General features: G+C 40.2%; 3 protein-coding genes across 14 annotated transcripts; all 3 read left to right on the forward strand.

Annotated features, from left to right (window-relative positions):
* Nucleotides 1-1,027: 1,027 nt before the first annotated feature.
* Nucleotides 1,028-7,721, forward strand: LOC123498947 (juvenile hormone acid O-methyltransferase-like). Of its 2 annotated transcripts, XR_006672853.1 has the most exons (7): nt 1,028-1,222; nt 1,649-1,795; nt 2,312-2,499; nt 3,066-3,239; nt 4,241-4,388; nt 5,968-6,243; nt 6,536-7,721. XR_006672853.1 is itself a non-coding variant. In XM_045246538.1 (6 exons), the coding sequence occupies exons 2-6, from the start codon at nt 1,660-1,662 to the stop codon at nt 6,135-6,137; spliced, it is 816 nt and encodes a 271-aa protein (XP_045102473.1). In that variant the 5' UTR covers nt 1,028-1,222; nt 1,649-1,659; the 3' UTR covers nt 6,138-6,486. The 2 variants fall into 2 exon arrangements, 1 of the variants encoding a protein (XP_045102473.1); XM_045246538.1 differs by lacking the exon at nt 6,536-7,721 and having other exon boundaries at nt 5,968-6,486.
* Nucleotides 7,722-10,192: 2,471 nt separating this feature from the next.
* On the forward strand, nt 10,193-13,822 carry LOC123498458 (carbohydrate sulfotransferase 8-like; the record flags this gene model as incomplete). The annotated part of the gene is made up of 5 exons (XM_045245562.1): nt 10,193-10,369; nt 10,599-10,799; nt 11,158-11,399; nt 12,179-12,598; nt 13,640-13,822. Coding segments are annotated over 4 exons (981 nt in total), but the record flags the coding sequence as incomplete, so codon positions are not given.
* On the forward strand, nt 13,788-23,095 carry LOC123498945. Of its 11 annotated transcripts, none has more exons than XM_045246526.1 (14): nt 13,788-13,929; nt 14,199-14,253; nt 16,684-16,823; nt 18,038-18,179; nt 18,441-18,544; nt 18,786-18,919; nt 19,445-19,660; nt 19,875-20,007; nt 20,164-20,341; nt 20,439-20,545; nt 20,696-20,812; nt 21,362-21,454; nt 22,321-22,422; nt 22,895-23,095. In XM_045246526.1, exons 3-14 carry the CDS (start codon nt 16,782-16,784, stop codon nt 23,087-23,089), a joined length of 1,563 nt encoding a protein of 520 aa, XP_045102461.1. In that variant the 5' UTR covers nt 13,788-13,929; nt 14,199-14,253; nt 16,684-16,781; the 3' UTR covers nt 23,090-23,095. The 11 variants fall into 11 exon arrangements, with proteins under 11 accessions (XP_045102461.1, XP_045102467.1, XP_045102462.1 ...); XM_045246532.1 differs by having other exon boundaries at nt 16,684-16,753; XM_045246527.1 differs by having other exon boundaries at nt 16,692-16,823.
* The last annotated feature ends 288 nt before the right edge of the window (nt 23,096-23,383 follow it).

The raw sequence follows: 23,383 nt of genomic DNA on the forward strand, positions 1-23,383 counted from the left end.
CTCATTATTTCCGATCTTCGGATAGGCCTGAGACCAGGCACACGCCACACCGAGACAACAAAGTCACAACTCCTCGATTTACATCCCGTACCTACTCACTGCTAGGTGAACAGGGGCTACACGTGAAAGGAGACACACCCAAATATCTCCACCCGGCCGGGGAATCGAACCCCGGTCCTCTGGCTTGTGAAGACAGCGCTCCAACCACTGAGCTACCGGGTGTGTGTGTGTGTGTGTGTGTTTTGGTCGCGTGGTATATACTGTTAAGGGAATGGTGTTGTAACTTCACAAGAGAGAGAGAGAGAGAGAGAGAGAGAGAGAGCGGTGTGTATGTGTGTGTGTGTGTGTGTATGGTGTTTGGTGTTGTTACATCACCACCACATTACCAAATAAATGAATAGATTAATAAATAAATAAAACAATGTTCCGATGTGTTTACGTTAACATTCCTCACCTCCTCTTCCTCCTCCTCCTCCTCTTCTTTCTCCTCCTCCATCACTCCTGTTCTTTATTTCATGTTAACTTACTAAATTAATCTAGAGTGAAAATATTTTATCTTAGCATTTATATAACAATTATATTCAAAACCTATTATCTATGTTCTGTGTTTAGATTAGAAACCTCTTTTATTTATAATGTATCCGGTCTTAAAACGACAGAAAATGTGAAATATTCATGTAATTTTCTGTAATCAATCGTCTTAAGTGTCATGGCACATACTGTAGATGAATTGATAAAAAGTTCCGGAAGAGTAGCATCAGGTTGGAAACTACTGCTGTACAATGCCATCTTCCGTAGCGACATCCTATAAATGACGGAATATAAAATTTAATAAGGAATACTATCTGGACATGCCAAGGAGGCATTACTGTAATGATATTTCACAACCAGTGAAAAGAGGGAGGAGTTGCTACGTAGCTAAATTTGTAGCTACATACAATAGCTGAAAACAAAGCCACTGTTCATAGACTACACAATGCAAGGGCGTGGCGTGTCACCTGGAGCTTGCCTTTAAAAGTGCCCAGGCCTAGAGGCTTTGTCAGTTGGCTCTCGTACCGCTTGGGCTCAGCTCTGTCGGGTACCGGCACCTGAAGAAGGCCAGCAACTGACTCTGTTGTTTGCTGCGTCCTCCCAGCGGATACCCTTCCTTATCCCTCTTCTAAATTACTTGCGGCTCCAAGTCACCCGGATTTACAAATTTTAAGAGCTTCAAACACCTGCTGTGAGTACGCAGTGACAATTTTCTGGCTAAATGTCTCCGGAATAACTGGTTACTGGCATCTTACACAGGTCTTGCAAGTTAGATCATATAAAGAGATAGCTATGCAGAGATAACTAAAACAGCAGCTGACTTAGAGTCGCCTGGGACTGAGATAGTGTCCAGTGCGACTGTCTGAGACTCAGAGATTGCCAGGCAATGGACAGACGCGTCATGATCCTACCCAGCATGACGCTTGTGCCAGCCTTTGCCTAGCCTGAGCCTTTAATCTTTGCCTTGTCAATGAGCATCAGGATCAGCAGCAGGGCTTAGTAGCATCTATCCAAGGATGTGGTATAACTGTGTTTCTTGGAGAGTTATCATCCTCTTAATGTTGCGTTTGACGAAATTCCAGGAGCCAGGATATCTCAAACTAAATTTTTCCAGCAGATTGCTTAACAATGGAAGACGCCCAGCTGTACGTGTCTGCCAACGCCATGCAGAAGCGCGACGCCCTCCTGGTGTTGAGCGAGTACCTGCCACAGATGGCCTGGAGCGAAGAAGGAGAAAATGTGCTGGACATTGGCTGTGGCTCAGGTGTGTCTGTGTGTGTGTGTGTGTGTGTGTGTGTGTGTGAAAAATTGGAATTACTCAACATTATACTTAATTTTCTTGAACAGAAATCAGAGTGTTGCAGGGAAAATTTTGACCGCCTTTTCCCCCTCACAGTAGCCTCCACACTGGAGAAGGCTTTTCTTTATTCACTGGATGTCATCGGCATTAATTGATACAATAAGTAGTACAGCAGTTTAGTACTCAAGGTTTGAAAACATTTTATCTTGAAATTTCGATTGACATTTAGGGGTGACTACCAATCTCAGTGGACTTTATTTTTTTCTATTTTCTACTCTTCTTTCATGAAAAAGAAAAAAATTAGATATTTGAATTATTGAATTTTTCCTACATTTCTCATCATATAAACCTGAATTCCTTGCACACGCCGCGACCTCCCACACGTAGTATATGAGCCGGTGTCAAGATCCTCAGCTTTCTAGAACCGGTGTCAAGATTATCAACTTTCTAGAAGTGCGTGGCTTTCTTTTCTTGATGCAGGAGACGTGACGCGAAACCTGTTGATGCCTCTCCTGCCTCGCGTCGAGCAGGTGGTCGGCGTAGACGTTTCTAGAGACATGGTGAGCTTCGCCTCCAAGACCTTCGAGCACAACTCTTTGTCTTTCCGCCAGCTAGACATTGAGCGAGCCGTCCAGCCTCGCCAGGTGTTCCCCGATGGCTTCAGTAAGGCAAGTGTCATGGGTTGGCTTTCTTCAGTTTGAACGCACGAATGTTTCGATTGTAGAAAAGACTCGTATATTTGAGTCTTTCTATACAACAATGTCCCCTTTGCATATATTGTGTCCCTGCACAATGTTCCATGAGGTCTGTTAATTCTAGTTTAACTCCAGCTACACCGACACTTATTCCTTGCATTCCCTGCCAAACCAGCCTCGTCCTTGCAATCCGTAACTGCCAAGTCAAGCCTCGTCCCTGCAATCTATTGAGGGGTCATATATCACTTTTTTGTAACTGTGAATGTTAGTTTTCTTTGTTCAAAACAGGAAATTCAGACGCAGTGAGAAAAGAAAAGGATTAATAAACTTCCTTTGCACAATTATGAAAGCTGGTCTTGTGTCTTAAGTAACAATAATTGTTTCGTTCTTTACCTTTAGCATTGAAGCATCGCCTCTTTTACTTCCAGACACTGACTTCACTCATTTATGAACTTATGTATGCATCTGTTCATTTTTCTCTTCTTGTGATATAATGTGAAAAGTGTCCATGAGTTACTGAATGAACGCTTAACTCACAGGTATTCTCCATGTACTGCCTGCACTGGGTGAAGGACCAAGAGCGCTGCCTCACCAACATATATCAGCTGCTGCAGCCCGGAGGCGAGGCGCTGCTGGTGTTCTTGGCCCGTAACCCGCTCTTCACCATGTACGAAAACATGAGCATGAAGGAGCGCTGGCAGTCCTACATGCAGGTCGGTACTCAATTCCTCGTCCATCGTATGGAGTGCCTATATTCAGAAACGCTTAGCTCTCACCATGACTATTTCCAAAGGCCACAGATATAAGCAGCAGGGATCTTAAGAGTTTTCACTTTATTGATGTAGAAAACTTGTCAATATGTCACTAGAATTATAAATATAAAAAAAAGTGTATCTTCACCTAGACCCTTTTGTAAGTAATCTATAGGTGAGAACAAGAGTTTCAGAATATAGTTCAGTATTAAGGGCAGTAGCAGAGTAGCATGCGAGTATATCATTCATAACTACCGTGTTCAACGTTTTCCCTCAGTCAGCTGGTCTCCTTAACCCCTTCAGTACCATGACGCGTTTCCATATTCATTCTGCTTACTGTTTAGTGATTTTATACAGCTTCAGAAACTCATGTGGAGGATGAAAATAGTGAAGACTTTGGTCATTAATCTTGTGACGTCCGTCCATAGACCCTTCCTAATGTAAAAAAAGGTCTAATCGTACATAAATCTCAAGGTAAAAATGCATCCCAATATTGAAGGAATTAACCTGTAAGTCGCCATGCATTGTAAGACTGTCGGCAAGAAAATCTGAGATGAATAAATTTGATTCAATTTTGTATTTCTTCAAGATATTCGAGATATATTCCAGTCCTTTCGTTACCTATATTTGCCATCATTATTTTCCATCCCTTCTATAGATATCGTCGGATTATGAATGCTATCTCTTTTCGTACATATGATTCCGTTATTCGACAGCAAAATAGATATTTTTGATGCATTTAAGCTTTTGGAGTTTTTTTATTTCCTTCATCTTTTTCATCCTTTGCATTGTTAGATACCACCTGCTTGTTGTTTTGCGTAGTGTGCTGCAGGACTTGTAGACTTTGAAATATTAGCAGTACATCTTATTCTCGTCGCAGTCTTTATCTTCACTATTCCCCATTCTTTGCAAAGTCATCAACGAAACTAAGATGATGTGTTGTGTCTTGTTGTGTGCCACAGGACGTGAGCAACTTCGTGCCGGTGTACCAGCACAAGACTGACCCCGCCAAGGCGATGGCTGACCTGGCCGAGGACGTGGGCTTCGAGGTGGTGTCTTGCGAGGCGCCGGAACTTGAATTTGTCTTCGAGAATATCAACTACTTGAAGAGTAAGTATTTGTAGCAAAGACCAAAGAGAGAGAGAGAGAGAGAGAGAGAGAGAGAGAGAGAGAGAGAGAGAGAGAGAGAGAGAGAGAGAGAGAGAAATAGGACAGGTAGTTATAAATACATCTATAGCTGCAAGAAACACTTTGACAGTATTTATTTTATTTATTTATTTTTTGGGTGGGTATCGTGAACATAAACAAACATACACAGAAACATATTTGCCACATACCATGAAACGTTATGGTCTTCATTCACTCATGTTTTGAAGTCAGGAATCGTACAGTAGCCTCAAACATTTCAGTGCCTTTACTTGCAATAACACTTATATTGGAAGTTATCCCGAGTTCCAAGAGAATTTTCATGACAGTGATAGTTTAACAAGGATTCCGTGGCATCAAAGACAAACTTGGAACCCGGCTTATAATTTCCGTGTCTTTGGATATAAGCCTTATGGGAGGCAAGGAGTTATAGAATAACGTATATTGTAGCCAGAGAGGCACAAAACACGTCCCTTCTCCCAGTGTAGCCAGGGTCAAGACGCATGCTTTTTCCAGTGTGGCCAGGCTCAAGACGCGTGCCTCTCCCAGTGTAGCCAGGCTCAAGATGCGTGCCTCTCCCAGTGTAGCCAGGCTCAAGATGCGTGCCTCTTCCAGTGTAGCCAGGCTTAAGACGCGTGCCTCTTCCAGTGTAGCCAGGCTCAAGACGCATGCTTCTTCCAGTGTGGCCAGGCTCAAAAAGCGTGCCTCTTCCAGTGTAGCCAGGCTCAAGACCCGTGCCTCTTCCAGTGTAGCCAGGCTAAAGACGCATGCCTTTTCCAGTGTAGCCAGGCTCAAGACACATGCTTCTTCCAGTGTGGCCAGGCTCAAGACGCATGCTTCTTCCAGTGTGGCCAGGCTCAAGACGCGTGCCTCTTCCAGTGTAGCCAGGCTCAAGACCCGTGCCTCTTCCAGTGTGACCAGGCTCAAGACGCATGCCTTTTCCAGTGTAGCCAGGCTCAAGACCCGTGCCTTTTCCAGTGTAGCCAGGCTCAAGACCCGTGCCTCTTCCAGTGTGGCCAGGCTCAAGACGTGTGCCTCTTCCAGTGTAGCCAGGCTCAAGACGCATGTCTCTTCCAGTGTAGCCAGGCTCAAGACGCGTGCCTCTTCCAGTGTGGCCAGGCTCTAGACGCGTGCCTCTTCCAATGTAGCCAGGCTCATGATCCGTGCCTCTTCTAGTGAGGCCAGGCTCAAGACGCGTGCCTCTTCCAGTGTAGCCAGGCTCAAGATGCGTGCCTCTTCCAATGTAGCCAGGCTCAAGACGATTGCGTCTTCCAGTGTAGCCAGGCTCAAGACGCGTGCCTCTTCCATTGTAGCTAGCTAGGGCTCAAGATACGTCCCTCTCCTTAATACAGACCTCGATTTCTTTCTTATATACCGTAGTAGTCGTTCAGGGTAAGGACTACAAAGAGGTACAAGTAAATAAATAGGTAAATAGATATATACCCAACTGAAATGATAGTCCCTAAAGATCGACCCAAAGGTGAAAATTCGAGGTGAGTGTGTCCTCGTGTGCTGGCTGAGGCTAACTGCCGTGTCGTTACAGATGCAATCAAGGCCGTGAATCCGTTCCTGAAGCGGGTGCCTCGCGAGGAGCAGGACGCCTTCCTGATGGACTGCCTCAACGAGCTGGCCCGCCTCAAGACCAAGAGGAACGACGGCAAGATGGTGGCGCGCTACTCCCTCATGGTGGCCCACTTGCAGCGCGGGGAGTGATTGACAGCGGCGGCTGCGGTGGTGATGATTGGAAGTGATTGTGTGCATCTCTCTCTCTCTCTCTCTCTCTCTCTCTCTCTCTCTCTCTCTCTCTCTCTCTCTCTCTGTTTGCCAAGTGCTAGGCCCCAAGTGTGCCCCCCTTTGTGTTGATGTGCTGCGTTATTTGGAGGAAGCTGCCTGGCTTCTTCCATTTATTGTACATCTACTGTTTCGTTTTTAGTTTTTGCTTCATAGTGTCTTTTAATTCTAATTTTGATATCTTCATTTTATGTTCTTTTCTTTAAGTTCTTTTTGTTACTTACTTTTTTATTATTTTTTTTAATTCATTTAATTTTCTTTCTACTGCTTGATTGCGGCGCTCTCCATATCTCCAGGCTGTTGCGGCGCCTAACTTCAATCTCTCTCTCTCTCTCTCTCTCTCTCTCTCTCTCTCTCTCTCTCTCTCTCTCTCTCTCTCTCGCCATTGACTGAAATTGTCTTTCTTACAAATCTCGATGATAATTTTGAAAGTTTGCATTAATTGTACTTGTGCTAATTGAATGTGAACTAGAGCTCATTCTTTCTTTCTCTTCCTCTTTCCTTCTCTCCGTTTCTTTATTGTTTCGTGTCTCATTCTTTCTCTAAAAATTGACAAACAAGAAAATTAGAAAGAAAAACACACAAAAAAACACACAAAAAGAACCATGCCCCTCCCTCACTCCAACCTCGTAATGGTGAAGAGAAGAGCATTTTTCAATGTTATATTTTTTCTTACTGACAAAACTGACAACCAGAAGAAAATTAGAAGGAAAAACAAAAACTGCACAAAAAAAACAAAACATGCCCCTCCTTCACTCCAAACTCGTAATGGTGAAGAGCAGAGCATTCCTGAACAAAATCGATCACCTCTTCATAACTTCCTGGCCTTCTAGTAAACGTTGTGCATGATCCGGCGACAGAAACCAGGCAGGGTGATGGTTGTGGTGGTGGTGGTGGTGATGGTGATAGGGAATCGAACAGAGACAAAGTTGCACGTGATTGCTTCCTACTGGTGGTGGTGGTGGTGGTGTGTGTGTGTGTGTGTGTGTGTGTGTGTGTGTGTGTGTGTGTGTGTGTGTGTGTGTGTGTGTGTGTGTGTGTGTGTGTGTGTGTGTGTGTGTGTGTGTGTGTGTGTGTGTGTACTGCTCTCTCTCTCTCTCTCTCTCTCTCTCTCTCTCTCTCTCTCTCTCTCTCTCTCTCTCTCTCTCTCTCTCTACAATGTTCCTTTAGTCTAGTATGTTAGTGATACATTGATGCTTTGCTGAAGTCTCCTATACTTTCTGAAGGGTACAGTCTTCGTCTTCCGCAGCGGCATTCCTTTGTATCAACCAGAGCGTAAAGATATTCTGAGGAAACTTAAAACTGAATGTCACTTATTTATAGGACATAATTGGTAAAGGCAGATTTTTAATTCGTTGGTGAAATTCGATGTGATTCATGCAAACATTTTCTTTAAAGTCATTTACCAAAAAAAGAAAATAGGTGTTTACATCAGTCTATACTAAATGCATCATGTACGAGATCTTTTGAAATGTTATGAAATTGCATTAAATAATTATGTAGTTTCATGGAGTTTTATTACCGTTTGTTGTCTGCATGTGTTCCTTCGTTTTCCCAGGTGTTCTCCTCAGCTGTACCTTTTCCTCTTTAAACAGTAGCTTTCTCCGTTATGTGTATGCAAAAACAGATTTACGATTGAAGTTGTGGTGAACGTAAAAAATTTAGTAGTATCGTGGACTATGCACGTGTAGACATCATAATATAGTTACTTTCAAAAGGAGGTCTGGTGAATTGATAGTAGATGGTTAGTTTTCAAGTGCAAGTCAATTGGTCATTTGTACTCATATTATTTCAGTATGTGTTTATGTCCTCGTGTGATATGACCTCTTCAGTGGAGCACAGCCTGCATTCCGGTGATCAGACGAGCGAAGTTGGCAGCCTCACTGAAAGCAATTAGATTTCAAGACATTTCTTATAATTTTGGATCTTTCTTTCGATTCTTCTTTACGGATTGTCGTCTTCAGCAGTTCTATTTATTTTTTGTATATTTTATTGTCCTTGGGTAAAAACCCTCTTATCTAGCTAATAATAACAATAATCAGTTCTCCGTCACGCGCCCCATATGTGGAGGAAGTCTTTATCCAACCCCTTCGCTGTGACCCCACCACACCCGACATGGAGGGAAGCAGGTTGAGAAAAGCCTTTGTCTGATGATAATGATGATAATGGTGAAGATAGTACACTTCGTTCAGAACAGCCAGAGAGATTCCATTCCAGGATGTAGTGCTAGTTAGTGTGGCGGCGAGGCTTGAGAGGGAGGGGTGTGTGCATCAGTAGCGGCGGCGGCCAACACTCGTCAGTCTGCAGTGTACCAAGCATGGCTGCACTGAGATGGAGAAGACTTTGCTTGGGTTTGATGCTTTCACTCATCCTGCTGTACCTGAAGTATACGTTTTCACCAGAAGATCAGCAGAGGGAGTTAAGGAAGAGCGTGGAGGTAACACGGGTAACAGAAACAGTTCCTGCCGTCTCTCAAAACGTGATTAAGTCCGAGATAGTGCCTGTCGTTTCGCCTCAAGACGTAATTAAATCAGAAATAGTGTCTGTCGTTTCTCCTCAAGACGTGATTAAGACGGACGTTTACTCGCATAGCCCCGCAGCGCCGCTCAAGACGCTTCATTCCAGCAACACTTCATTTTGCAAGGTAAGTCCATTAGGAGACGAACGCTTTAGTAAGGTGACAGTGCTATTACTTTCAATCTGACAGAAACAAGTAACCTTTTAATAGCCGCTAGTCCCTTAACCCTTCAGCTGCAAATAACACAGTGACACCTGCTTGATAAATGACTCTATATGACTATTATTGTACAGAAGTGTTACTGCAGGAACTAAAACATTTCAATTCCTACATATTTTTTTCTCGCTCTCATTGGTATCTTTGTAGAATATGCTTTGAATATCATATATATAACTAATTAAGCTCAAGGTAAACTCAAAAGCAGTTAAAGGATTTCAAAAGCGTTGCCAGTCTAACCGAATCCAACAATAAATCACTCATATCGTAGCTTTAACCTCTTGCTTCTCGGAGTGTGTGTAGGAAGGGTGGTTGGCCTGTGGACCGTAATGTCAACACAGCACCGCGCTCCAGTGGGCTGAGCTGCGCCGTACTCTCAGGATAAGAACCGCTTCCCTCTCTCTCACCGCGACCATTTTCAAAGACCATAGTGACGATTATTCGAGTTCTAAAGAGTATTTATACTGTTGATAATGCAGAAAACTTGTTAACACGTTACTAAAATTTAAAAGATTACAGAAACATCCTTAAAAATCCGTGTCACTTCAAATAGTCCTTTGAAGGTGCGGCGCCGAAGTGTTTCAGAATATGGGCCAGTGAGTCAGGATTAGAATACCATCAAACACCACCAACGATTCAGTTTTGCATTTGTACTGTAGTAGCAACAGACTCATAGGTAGGAACCCTCCACTCTTCTCTCATATCCTGCTTGTCACCTTTATTCAAGTCATATATTCTCTTTGAATCTTTGTCAGTCATGGCCAAGTAAACATGAAAGAATAGTTTTCATTATTATCATTATTATTATTATTATTATTATTATTATTATTATTATTATTATTATTATAATTATTATTATTACTATTATTATTATTATTATTATTATTATTATTATTATTATTATTATTATTATTATCATTATTGTTATCATTATTATTTTCATTATTATTATTACTATTATTGTTTTCATTATTATTATTATTATTATTATTATTATTATTATTATTATTATTATTATTATTATTATTATTATTATTATTATCATTATTATTATCATCATTACCATCATCATTATCATTATGGATCGCTACTTCACTCTTTTTAAGTAAACTATTATGAAAATAATGTTCTTGATTAGAACAGGAGTCTGTGTCACGACACTACTGCACTGTAAAGCTGTGGGATCCATGAACTGCTACTACTACTACTACTACTACTACTACTACTACTACTATTGTGTTGACAGGATCCTGGCAGCCTCCCATCACACCTGGAAGCACGACGACTTAGGGTGAGAAAAGTGTGCACCTCCTTAAAGATACAGTCACCCTTGCTGAGGCGCCGTCGCCTTAACACCTACTTGCTAACGAAGCTCCGGTGGGATATCCTTCACCACATCCTGTACTGCCCCGTGCCGCAGGTATGGTGGCGGGAAAAGAGTCACGAGTGAGGCATTTATAGCAGCGCATAAGAGGACCTTCTAATACCTTCACTTTCCCTTTGAAATACCAGCTATCTATCTCACTATCCTCATCTCGTTCTCAGCAGAATATCCTCTTCCTTCTTCCTCAGTGACCATGTCTCTGCACCATAAAAAGTACCATAGAACACACATTGTCTCTATTGAAATACACGAACTAACACTGCAGGTCGGGCTTCCGTGGACGAAATACATGCTCGGCTCGGTAGATGAAGGGAACACCTCAGTGACAGGCAACAATGTGGATGTTCTGTTAGGACGCCGCCTCCCGTCACCGACCCTTGAGGCACTGGAGGCGTTTGCTTTTGGTGACGGCGTGCGGGTGATGGTGGCGCGGCATCCATTCAGCAGGCTGGTCTCCGCGTATCTGGTGAGCGTTAAAAATAATAAGGTCTATGGTGTAACTCTTGAAAGAAAGGTGTTGGGTGTAAGATCTTGGTACCTCAAGACCTTTGTGTTTTCTTCTCTTGTTGTTGTTGTTGTTGTTGTTGTTGTCCACGTTCTTGTTCTTGTGCTTCTTCTTGTTCTTCTTGTTCTTCTTGTTCTTCTTGTTCTTCTTTTTTCCGTTATGTATGATGCTTGTCCGTTATTTATCTCCTTGATTATATTCCTGCTTACTTGAATGGCTGATTGATTACCTTACATGCCTTGACTGATTACCACCATAATGTAATCATCAAATTCAGATTCTATCTATTGTTTGTTTATCTTGTTCATTCCTCTCTTAGACGTTGATGAAGGAAGCCAACAAGACACACACTTCAGAGTTTCCAGGGAGGACCAAGGGAGAGAGAAACACTCACAGCCAAGCCAAGATTGCAGTGCCCGCCTCTTTCCGTGAGTTTTGCCGCTACGTGATACACACCATCGAACAATGGGTGGCCAGCCCGCACCTGCCGCCGCCCGATCCTCGCTGGATGCCCGTCACTTACCTGTGTTCGCCCTGCACCGTTAACTACACTATCATCAGGTGAGATCATCGAAATTCTATGGTTTTTTGGTTTTCTCTCACTTTATTTTTATTAACTTTAGTGTCTATATTTTATTCTTTAATGTACTAAGTTACTAGTTTCCTCTTTGCTGCAGTGGACGGTATTATGATAAATCAGTCTTCTTGCAGTAAAGTTAGGTTGAGACAAGAAGAGCCGCCGTGGTACAGTGGAACCATGCGTGCTTTGGGGTCCGAGGGTCTCCAGGGTGCACGGGTTCGAATCCTGTCCACGGTCCGAGTGTACGTTGGGCTTCCTCACTCGAGGCAACGGTTTCCTAGCGGGTGGACTTTGAGATAGGAGGTACCCTGAAAAGTATCCCCTTTAGCCCATAAATTCCCGTGAAAAGCCCACATGGTATAAAAAAAAAAAGAGATTAAATATTCCAGTTCAGATCTGAAAGTCTTATGTTTGTTTTGTGACACTTTATTTTCTTAACTTCGATGTTTATTTTAGTTTATTATGTATGCATATAGCCATAGCTACTACTCATTACTTTTTTCTAATACTGCAATGAAACTATGTTCTATACATTAGTAGCTAGGCGAAACAGAACAGTTAGAGTATGAAAGTCTGGTGTTGTATAATATTCACTTGTGTTACGTACGAGACGACTTAAATTGCTCCTATATTACATCAAGTAATTAATTATATAGTGTCACGCTGTTTTACCGTTCTTTGCGTGTAGCCTATATGTACTATGTATACAAAAACTAATTCACTCATACCTAGCGATGTTTGTACGATGTTTGTGTTTCAGCAACGTTGAATGTTTCAACTCAGACGTTAAGTTCATCAATGAGTACTGTGGCTTGCATGGTGAGGCGAAGGACGTTCTGAATGGTGGGCGGCCCTCCCTGCAGCGGCCAAGACACACCAAGGAGACGCACGATCCCGCAGAAGAGGATGACGGAGCGCACTGTATGGAGGAAAGTAAGCATGAATTACTTCTAACAGCGGCCAAGAAAGAAGGAAGAAAGTCTCACTCCTCGTCCACAAGCAACAGAGGCATGGACAGCAGTGTGCGGACGCTTTTCAGTCAGCTCTCAAAGGAGGAGGTGGATCGGCTGTATCGAGTCTATCAATATGACTTTTACCTATTGCAGTACCGTCCACTGTAGCAGAGAGAACACCATACCAGCCTGCATAATAGCACAGAGGATTCACAGGGAATTTAATTGTGTGTATAAACAAGGTTTTTTTTTTTTTCTTTAACATCAAGCTAGAAATCATCGATACATAATAATGATTATATTCCCATCCACTGTACTCTTTTTTTTCCCTTTCGTTTATGCCCAGAATGTAATTTTTTTTTTTTGCCTCTGAATATTATTATCAAAGTAAAGTTAAATGCTACAATTACTTCTGCATTATATAGCTTTTAGTATACGAGACCTTTTGCTTCAATTTACCACAAAGTCTGAACTTAATTCACACACACACACACACACACACACACACACACACACACACACACACACATATTGATAGAATTTTCAGAGACGTATAATTTGCTAAGGAATATTGGATTAGCATTTCACTATATGGACAAAGAAATGATGAAGAAATTGATAAGCACTAAAATAAGACCCAGATTGGAATATGCAGGAGTTGTGTGGACCCCCATAAAAAGAAACACATAAGGAAATTGGGGAGACTACAAAAAATGGCTACAAGAATTTAAATTTAAAAGGATGACATAATTATGAGGATGAGACTAAAAGCTATGGATCTACCAAACCTGCCAGAGAGAGAGAGGGAATCTGATACAAGTTTATAAATTGATTAACGGAATGGATCAAGTGGATAATGAGAAACTAATCCTGAGAGAAGAATATGACATTAGAAGCACAAGATCGCACTGTAAGAAACTGAGGAAGGAAAGATGTCTGAGAGATGTTAAAAAATTTAGTTTCCCGCAAAGATGTGTTGAGACTTGGAACAGTTTCATTGAGGAAGTGGTGTCAGCAAAGAGTGTACATAGTTTTAAAGAAAAATTGGATAAGTGTAGATATGGAGACGGGACCACATGAGCATAAAGCCCAAACCCTGTAAAACTACAACTAGGTAAATACACACACATATGTAAGGAAATGGGCGAGCTTCTTAATATGTAAATCCCTGTTCACCTAGCAGCAGTTAAGTAGGTACGGGATGTAATTCGAGGGGTTGTGGATCTCTCAACGTAAAATCTCTCTCTCTCTCTCTCTCATATTGGCAGAGTTGGTGCCGTTGTGAAGTAGAACTTGTTCCTGTCCGTACATAAACAACCCGCCAGGGGCAGGCCAGGCAGGGGCAGACACCCACGGCAGTAAAAACAAGTCGAGTAAAGAACACTATTAAACTGACATCTAAGAACGTGAAGTTAAGGCAGATTAGAGTACCCTGAGAAGCGAGAGGGGAGAAACATAGAGAAGAAAAGAAGCAGTGCAAGAAACAGTAGGAGCGTGCCACCAAGCAGCAAGTAGCGACAGTCGATACATCAGTCATCAGAGAGCAGCTCAGCCTCAGGTAAGTGGAGCCGATGTTGTGTAGTGTTCCTTTGCAAGTTTACTGTATCTTCTGTATTTGCTTTGAAATGAAAGATTTGTGATCAAGTGGCACGTTTTTCTCATGGTATATTTAATAACTAGCTTGATCATTTTTGTTGTCCTGCTCCTCTTTATTTGGTATTGAATATGAATTTCTTTAGAATAGAATAGTATTTTCACTCTAGTGGAAATACTTAGTTGGCATCATATCCATTACTTGAGAACTTAACTATTTGTTTACCATACAAGAGTGAAGAAGGAATACCTGAGTGATATACACCAGTGGTTCCCAAACTTTTCCTGAGTGAGTATCACCTGGAGGTCCCGTGCAGTCCCTACATATCACCTGGTTCCATTTATTCTTTATTCTTCTTTATTCTTTGTCATTACATTCAGACCCTGCTCCACCAACTAGTGGTGCTCTGCAGAGCCTCTATTCTATAGTAATTAAATATAAAATACAAATATGAACAATACCTAGCAGAGTACTATATAAAATATTGTAAAAACTGATCACACACACACACACACACACACACACACACACACACACACACACACACGTTAAAATCTAGCTATACACGTAATGTAGTTTAAGTAATCAAAACATAAAAATTGCACATTAAAATCTTACACAGTATAATGTTGAGTGACAGTCATATCTGACATATAGGCATCCCTGAATAAATATGTCTTTAGTCTTTTCTTAAAAAGTTCAATACTATTGCTTGCCTTAACCTGCACTGGAAGCCTATTGTACAGTCTTGGAGCACACACTTGAAAGGCTCTGAAACCCGTATCTGAGTTACACCTTGGCTCATTTAGCCTGTACTCATCTGCTGCATGCCTTACTACAACACTTGTCCTAACCTCAAATGGATGCAATAACTTTCTTAAATAAACAAGTTTTCCAGTAGTCATGACTTGATAAGTTAACACACAAATTTTATAAGCAATACGAGCCTTTATAGGTAACCAATGCAACTCAATGAGTACAGGCGTTATTCTGTCGCGAGGTGAAACATATTTTATCATTCTGGCAGCCCTATTCATTGTCAGTTGTAATTTCCTTAATTGATAATTTGTCAGGTTGTAATACAAAGAGTTGCAGTAGTCCAGCTTGGCTATTACATGATTTTGAATCAGAGACTTGACAGAATATTCATCCAAATATCTCCTTATGAAAGCAATGTTCCTCAGATTATACCTTGCCACTCTCACAGCCTCATTTATTTGATCATTTAAGCTTAAATACTTATCAACTATGACTCCCAAATCCTTAACCCTCTCAGATAAATAAATATTTGTACCATTTACATGTAAACTTTGCACTTCGTTAAACCTCCTAAGGCCACTCTTTTTTCCAATAAACAAACATTCAGTTTTCTCTACATTTAATTTCAACTTTTTTATTCATCCATCCCTTAATAAGAGCCATAACTCTTGTCAATGTATTTTCTGTATCTAAAATATTGTTAACTGTTAAGTAAAACTGAGTATCATCAGCATAGAGAGCGAAGGTTACATCAAATTCCTCCAAAATGAAAGACAATTCTATAGTATAAACACTAAATAATACCGGTCCCAGCACACTGCCTTGGGAACACCTCTGTTGAGCTGACAGTGCTCAGAAAAGGAGCTCCCCACTTGGACACAATAACTCCTATTTACAAGGTAGCTCCTTAGGTACTGCAGTGCACGTTCTCTAACACCTATGATCTGCAGATCTTCTAACAGTACATCATGCACTACAGTATCAAAGGCAGCACTCATATCTAACAATATTAAAACACCACACTTTCCCTCATCCATCATACACAAAAGATCATTAGTGACACTACACAATGCTGTTTCAGTTGAGTGTAACTTCCTATATGCAGACTGATTGTCAGGCAATACATGAATAGTAGATAAATAATCCATTAGCTGAACATGAATCACACTTTCAATAATCTTTGATAGGAATGATAGGTTTGAAACTGGTCGGTATGAAGAAAGGCACTGCCGATCAAGTTTACTCTTTAGAGTAGGTTTAACAATAGCAAGTTTCTCACTTTCTGGAAAAACACACTCACTTATGCTCAAGTTGACAATTTTTAAGAGAATACTTGTGAGCTGTAAAAAGTCTTCCCCATTGGCTACATCAGACATTTACAATAAATATCAGTTTATTCACAAGTAGAACACACAAATGAACTAACAAAAGAAACATAACTCAATATAATACTATGGATGTATCTGTTTCTTCTATACTAGCCAAGCTATCTTCTGTATTGTAATAGTTTTTTTTTGAGAAATGAATGAATTTAATTTTAACTAAAAATGGCATATGACCCCAAAAGTGATCACATACCACCTTGAAGGCCTTCGTGTACCACAGATTGGGAACCACTGCTATACACAATATAGCTAGCAAACCACAACGTTCAATGAGCTGATATATACTTTACATTGTATCTCTGCTAAAACTCTCCTTTCAAGCTTTCAGTGGATGAACAGCTCTTTTCATGATGCTCCTTCTACAAGAAACATACTTAACTATGTCCTATAGTTCATTAATTCTTCTTCTTTTTTTTTTATATTTTAAAGCTCATTTATGACTCTACTCACTTTGTCAGTGTTGCATTGTTTGAATCATATTTATTTAATACCTTGATTTATTAAAGTGTCTCATAATTTGCTGTTTGTGTAGCTTTGGAAATTTGTTGTATTAGTCTTTCACTATAAATGTCAGTATTTCAGATGGTGGAGCAACACGAGACTCTATGCTGATCTTCCACACCCATTATCCTCAGAGGAGTTCTGTGAGAAGTGCAAAGTTTGTTGGTGGAAATGGTAACTCACCTACTCATCATTCATTCAGAGATAAGAATTGTGAGACAGGAAGTTAATCATCTGCTTTGCCTGCTCATTTGTCTGAATGTGTGAAGTGAGAGTGTGGATGGTGGGAGTAGGTGTTTGCCTTAGTGGATCTGATTTTATGATATTTGATCAGGATTACTGTGGACTGTCATCACCTTTATGAAGTTTGTTACCATTGTCACTGGACATAATAAAAGAGTCTTGTCTTCTTCAAAACTGATTACATAATATATAAACTTGAGACACAAAACTGTGTCCTTTCCTTCCAGACCTTTGACTTCATTTTTCAAGTGAGAAATGTTTAGATACCTTGAGAAGTAGATGGGTCTAACATTTTACAGGTAACTCTCAATTTACGCGATAGATGTGTTCCGAGAAGCATCGTATATATCAAAATTCGCGTAAAACAAACATGTAATTCTCATAAGAAACAATACATAATAGGGGGGATGCGGAATGTGGCCCCAAAATATTCATACAAAATACTCTATATATTTGGCTAAATTAACATGTTTTTATTATTTACCATTCTAAATACTAGAAGTGTATTTAAAGTAAAGGGAAAAGCAAGAAATAATAAGAGAAAGCAAAAGATAATAAGAGAAAACAACAAAACAAAAAATATGTAAACACAACACTCATTGCGTCACTGCCTTCACCACTCACACCACAGTCAATCACCATCTTCCTCTGAGCTTTACCACTTTATCAAAAATCCACTTATCAAAAATAACCCCACATGCAGAAGAAAATGAAGGACGTTTTGGAGGCCATCTTGTTGAATTATAGACAGATTGAAGAGATTCTGTCTGTACTCAGTGCTGGCAGACTGCAAATGAGGCATGAGAAGAGCGGAGTTCCCATCTATCGGCCAGCTGCGGAACTCTCTGGCGCGCAGTTTGAAATTGCGTTTGGCGCTCAGTTTGAAAATGCGGTTGGGCCAAATCCCGTATAAGCAAACCGATCGCACAAATTAAATTAATTATAATATTTTTTTGGTCGTGTTATAACAAAAACGCGTAAATCAAGAGTTACCTTTACTGTGTTTTGGAGAGCATGATAGTTTGCCTATATTTAATATTGTTTATTTAGATTTTACCTTGTTCTTTAACCATGTAAGAAAAATGTAAGATACAATTCAAATTTGCAACATGTTACTATCAAAACATCTTTTGAAGTTACTTTCTACTAGGTATTTTATTTATTTATTTATTTTTTCCATTTAGAAATGCTGTGGTTTGTTGTGGAAAGCAATGGCCAACACCAAGGCCATTCACACTGCTCAAACATACTGCCAGCGGGTTAAGAGTAAAGCGCAGTATAAGCACTACCTGCGCAGCCCCTACTCTCTCATCCACCACTACTACAGTGAGTCTCTTGCCTCATAGAAGAATGGAGGAGAGTTTAGTAGACTTTACTTCTTTCTGTGGGAGTGGAGTGATACTTTAGCTTCTACCGTAGGGCATGATCTCCATCACTGCTCAGTGCAGAAACTGTCCTTGAATGTGAGAATAATTATTTCTAGTAATAACAGGAATTGAAATATTCACTGGAATGATCCATAAGTGATCATAAGAACTGTTACATAATATACTCACACTAAATGTTTTCCTTGCACTCTCTTCCTAGAGGACTTGGGAACTCTTGGAAAAGCTCAGCAGTTTGTCAGAAACTTCCCAAAACTTAAAAGGGTACCATTGTTCCAGCTGGACCACATCTTTAGGTTGATAAAAGTAAGAAACATGCCTTTTATATTAAAAAGAGATCATGCATATTAAACTTTGAATTGTATTGCACCATCATTCATCTTCCTTGTGGTATTAATTGCAGTAAAGTTTACTGATGTTTCATCTGTGATAACAAGATTCAGCTTTATTGCATCAGAACAATCACTCCTTCACTCATCATTGGCTGAGAACAAACAGCATTGCCTAAAAACATTGCCTGATTTAACGCTGATTGTGGTGTGTCCAGGATGATGGCTACTGCTGGAAGGAGGTGGAGCGGTTCAAGGAAGTGCTGCTCCTCACCCCATTACAATACAAGCTTCGTGTCCAGCTCCTGCAGACTCTCTCCTTGTCTCAGCCGTCGTTATACTATGTCCCATGGTAAGTGGTGTTACGCCTTCATCCACTGTGTTCATCATTACTGTCCACATTCTTTTAAAGGGAAAGACTTATTTAAGGTGTTTGAGATTTCTTTAGCAGTGCTAGAAATTGTGTTTTATCAGTAGTAGAGATGAGATTGAGAGAGGAAAAGAACTTATGCAAGAGTTAGGATTTGGTTTTTCCTTTACCACATATACTTATTTCTTTAAGTGCTGTGTCTCATTGTATTATGGGGAAGCTGTAGGTCCAGGGATTGTATTTTGATGCTGAGCTCATCTTGGTACCAGTGAAGTTCAGCACATTCTTTAAATTTTTACCTGCTAGACGAATATGAGATAACTCTAACAAAAGAAATACTGGAAATAATAAAGACATTATGACATGCACTAATGGATAATGTCCCCTTATCTTGGTAATCTTTTACATCAAGGTCATAAAGTTTATAGAACGTCTATGGGTTTGCAAGGATACATGTTGTACTGTACATAGCTTGCCAATACAACATTATCATCTCCATTGTTTCAGGATGACTCTGTTGATGGACAGTACTGTGAAGTTCTCAAGGGAAGACCCCAAGAGCATTTTTAAATCTGACCCAATAGAGCACCTCATTGCAAGCAGCACTGACCTCAACCTGCCAGAGTCCACCCTGCAGGCTGCCCGTGACCTTTCCAACAGTGATGATACAGTCACACTGAAGCAGGTATTCTTGTATCTGCTCAAGCATTACTTGGCTCATAGGTGGGTTTTGTAGCCATGCTTTGTTAGAGTGCACATTTAATCAAAGAAAACTTCTTGAATAATGTGTGGATTTGCACAATGTATCTTTTTTTATATAGCTAAGTCAGATACTGCCAAAAGAAGACACAGGAAAATAATCTAAAGAAAAGTTTTAATATTCACTTTAGAAGAGTTCCTTTTTATACCTAATTCCATTTTGTTCTTATTTTAAAAGGTTCTCTGAAGACACAGAAGTGGTAGGATCTTTCCTGCATTCCACCCTAGCTACCTATCTGTGGAAGCCTTTGTATCATTATCCTGTGCTGTGTGACCTTTTCATTGACAGTCTGGAATTGAACTTCTCTGAGGTGAGTTAGTTCTGTCTCTATGCTATAGAAATTTACTCACAATGGCTGGTTCAGAGTAAGAATAGGCAAAATATGTCAGATATCTAATGAAATCTGAATGATGGTTCTTGAAACATTGTAATCAAGGAAAGATTAAAGCAATAGTCCTTTTTGAAGGTGCAAAAACAACCACAGTTATTTTACCTGGATCCAACAAATACCAAAGAGATTCTAGAGAAGTTCCCCAGTATTGGAGGCACTCCCACCAGGGAGGTGGCCAAGGCAGTGCCCAAGGTGCTACAGATCCCTGCATCTCACTTAGTAGCCTGGCTCAGACTGCTTCAGAAACACAAAGGTCAGTCAGCATACTGCATCTATTTGTAAATATTGACCACATTTTGATATTCTGTTATTTTTATTAAGCAATGTTTGGTGTAATTCTCTCCTTGCAGTGCATCCATTTACTTGCACCTACCACACAGTAGCTTTGTTCAAGACTAGTTGGTTCTCAGAGGTTGGTGAGAGACTGCAGACCTTGAAGCAACTTCAAGAATGGGAGGTGAGATGAAGGAAAGTTTTATTGAGCTAATTTATCAAGATTTCAATATAGAATAAAGAATTTTTGACTTATTACAAAAATAGGTGTTTTTGAAAGGACTTCCCTGGTGGATCACCTCCACTGGTTATTTATTTTGATTTCTTGCTCTAGTTTATTATGGTATCTGAGAAGATGTTTGAGCTGCTGAGGAGCCAGGAGCAGATAAAGAATGTGCTCAACAGTGTGGAGTCTGGTCGCATCATCACAAGTCTCTCTGTTGCAATGACGGTGTGTATTTGTCTAACATTGTGTTCCTTAAAAGAATGCCTGTGAAGAATCAACCTTCTCATGTCCATGTACATGTTTCTCGTTTTTTGGTGCATTCCATACCCTCATAATCAATTTTTTTCTTCCCAAGTTTCAATGACATCCTCCCATTTTATAAGATAGTCATTCTTCTGTACACATAGCATTAATTTTACTATTGTATATGACCTTATTGTCATGTTTCCTTCATTCATTCTCTCCCATTGTCCAAACTGTATTTCATTTCACCATCTCCATTGCTCCACAACTCACACAGCAGGTTTTTCATCCTTAAGGTCCAGATTGCTGAGGTTTGACTATATCTTCTTGTGTCTCCCCATCCACTTTACTAATTTTATAGTGTGTGTGTGTGTGTGTGTGTGTGTGTGTGTGTGTGTGTGTGTGTGTGTGTGTGTGTGTGTACAACTTGTCTCAGCCATTGTCTGTAGTAGACTGTCAGTGTAATATAAGAATAGATAGATATTACATCTGATAATACAGCTCAGTTTATCTTCACTGTGGTGTTTCCAGCATGCCCAGCACACCAATCGCCATCTGTGCCGCAGTGCGACGCCAGAAGTTGTGTCTTATGCGGCCACTGCCCTTGGTCTGCCTCCTGAAGAGGTAATGTTCATAGTATTTAGATTTAGAATTGTTTGAATCACCACCTTTCTACACTCTTACTAAAACTATTAGTGTCTTTTCCTCCCATATGAAAAGAATATCTTGTGCTCTTTTTTCTTTCTTTTTTTGTGCAAGAGGGGGAGACTGGCAAAGGACAACATAAAATGAAAAAAAAAGGCCCACTGGATTGCCAGTTCCTCAAAGTTATTAAGAGTTATCCAAAAGACAGGGACAAATGTCTTGAAACTTCCCTCTTAAAAGAAGTCAATTTGTAGGAAGATGAAAATACAGAAGCAGGCTGGGAGTTCCAGTTTACCAGAGGAAAAGACATTGATGAGATCCTTTATATGCTAACTCTGTTTTACTCTGACTCTCTTTCTGAAATAATCCTGATTCTGATCCACATACAAGTGTTGACTTATCAAAGTGTGATAGTGACCTAATTGTTTTGTTAAGCCTTTCCATAATTCTTACAGGATGAAATTGTGTGAAGTTTAAAAACATTTATATTTTGTTTATGAGGAAAAAGAGTGCAACAGGTATGGAAGAATTTAACCACCTCTGATGTTGTGCTCTTACTAGTGGTGTCATATTGCCTCTTTGTGATGTGAAGTCAGTCTTGTCATGTAGAAAATTGGTCCCTCTGTCTCAGGGAGTTGCAGCTTCTACCAGTACTGTAGTATGTATAGTGTTTAGTATGTGTTTTATTTTGTGACAAGAACACATGGGAGCCAAGGCTTGTGATTGCACTACTTTGTACTTGTGTGCTTATTGTTAGTACTATTATGATCACTTAATTGTATGCATCATTATGTGTATGGTTTGTAAGACCATATTCTCATTGATATCATTGCCTGTGTCGATAGATCAGGGAGGTGTTGGAGGAGGAGATCTTTACCCCTTATGGCCTTGTGAACTTCAAGACAGTGTTGTGGCTGCTGCTGGACTATGGCTTCACCCGAGAACAGGTGACTTTATCATGTCTAGGAGCAAAGACTTGTGTTGCTCTCACTCCCTTTCCTGATTAGATCTTTCCATCATCAAAACCATAGCATTTGCATCTCATTTCTTCTGTTTACTGCTTATTATTTTAGTTCTTTGGTCACATTCACGTCTTATTCTATATTCTTTCAGTTATAAATCCTCTTTTTCTCTCCATTGATTCTCTTCCTTGATTTCCAGCTATCATTCATTATTATTTTCATACAGTAGCATGTAATAGTAAAATTTATCTCATAACAATCATCTCTTTTACATTCCTCACATCTGCCTTTAGCATTTGTTCATAAAAAGGAGGAAAGTTACAGGAATGCAATGTGATCCAGAATGATCCATTACAGTAAATAAAGGAGTGAAGACTTGTTGGATCAAACTGTAATAACACAGGTAACTTTCACCCATAAGAATGGTGATATGATGGTGTGGCTTTCCATCTTGCAGGTGTTGGCAGGAGCCTTGGTGCTCAATATGGAGGCAGCAGTTGTGGAACAAGTCCTGAAAGACCTGCACACCAGGCCAGAAGTCCAGCCCTTTGCTGAGTGGATGGAGAACCCTTTCATACTGCATTTGGTGGCCTACTGTGTTAGGAAAGACTTTCCTCACATGGGGATACATATAAAGAATAAAAACTCATGACCATGATGGCCTTTTCAATGATATAACATTGTGGTGCAGTTGTTTCTCTACACTATAGGACATGCCATTTACAGATCAGTGAAATGACCTAACAAATCTTGAATTTTTTTTAGCTAAATGCATTATATATATATATATATATATATATATATATATATATATATATATATATATATATTAGTGTGTATTTATATAGTTGTATCGTACAGGTTTGAGCGGGGCACATAGTGTCCTGTCTCCATATCTCCATTTATCTAGTTTTTCTGTAAAGCTATGCACACTATGTGCTGTGAT

This window comes from Portunus trituberculatus, chromosome 48, assembly GCF_017591435.1.
Source record: "Portunus trituberculatus isolate SZX2019 chromosome 48, ASM1759143v1, whole genome shotgun sequence".
Lineage (NCBI taxonomy): Eukaryota > Metazoa > Arthropoda > Malacostraca > Decapoda > Portunidae > Portunus > Portunus trituberculatus.

Bases quoted from the DNA above. Each gene is read 5' to 3' on its own strand.
- LOC123498947 (XM_045246538.1), top strand. From the start codon at position 1,660: ATGGAAGACGCCCAGCTGTACGTGTCTGCCAACGCCATGCAGAAGCGC. The intron at 1,796-2,311 runs GTGTGTCTGTGT...TTCTTGATGCAG, and splicing joins GGACATTGGCTGTGGCTCAG to GAGACGTGACGCGAAACCTG. The intron at 3,240-4,240 runs GTCGGTACTCAA...TGTGTGCCACAG, and splicing joins GCTGGCAGTCCTACATGCAG to GACGTGAGCAACTTCGTGCC.
- LOC123498945 (XM_045246526.1), top strand. From the start codon at position 16,782: ATGGTAACTCACCTACTCATCATTCATTCAGAGATAAGAATT. The intron at 20,342-20,438 runs GTCAGTCAGCAT...CTCTCCTTGCAG, and splicing joins ACTGCTTCAGAAACACAAAG to TGCATCCATTTACTTGCACC. The intron at 20,813-21,361 runs GTGTGTATTTGT...TGGTGTTTCCAG, and splicing joins GTCTCTCTGTTGCAATGACG to CATGCCCAGCACACCAATCG.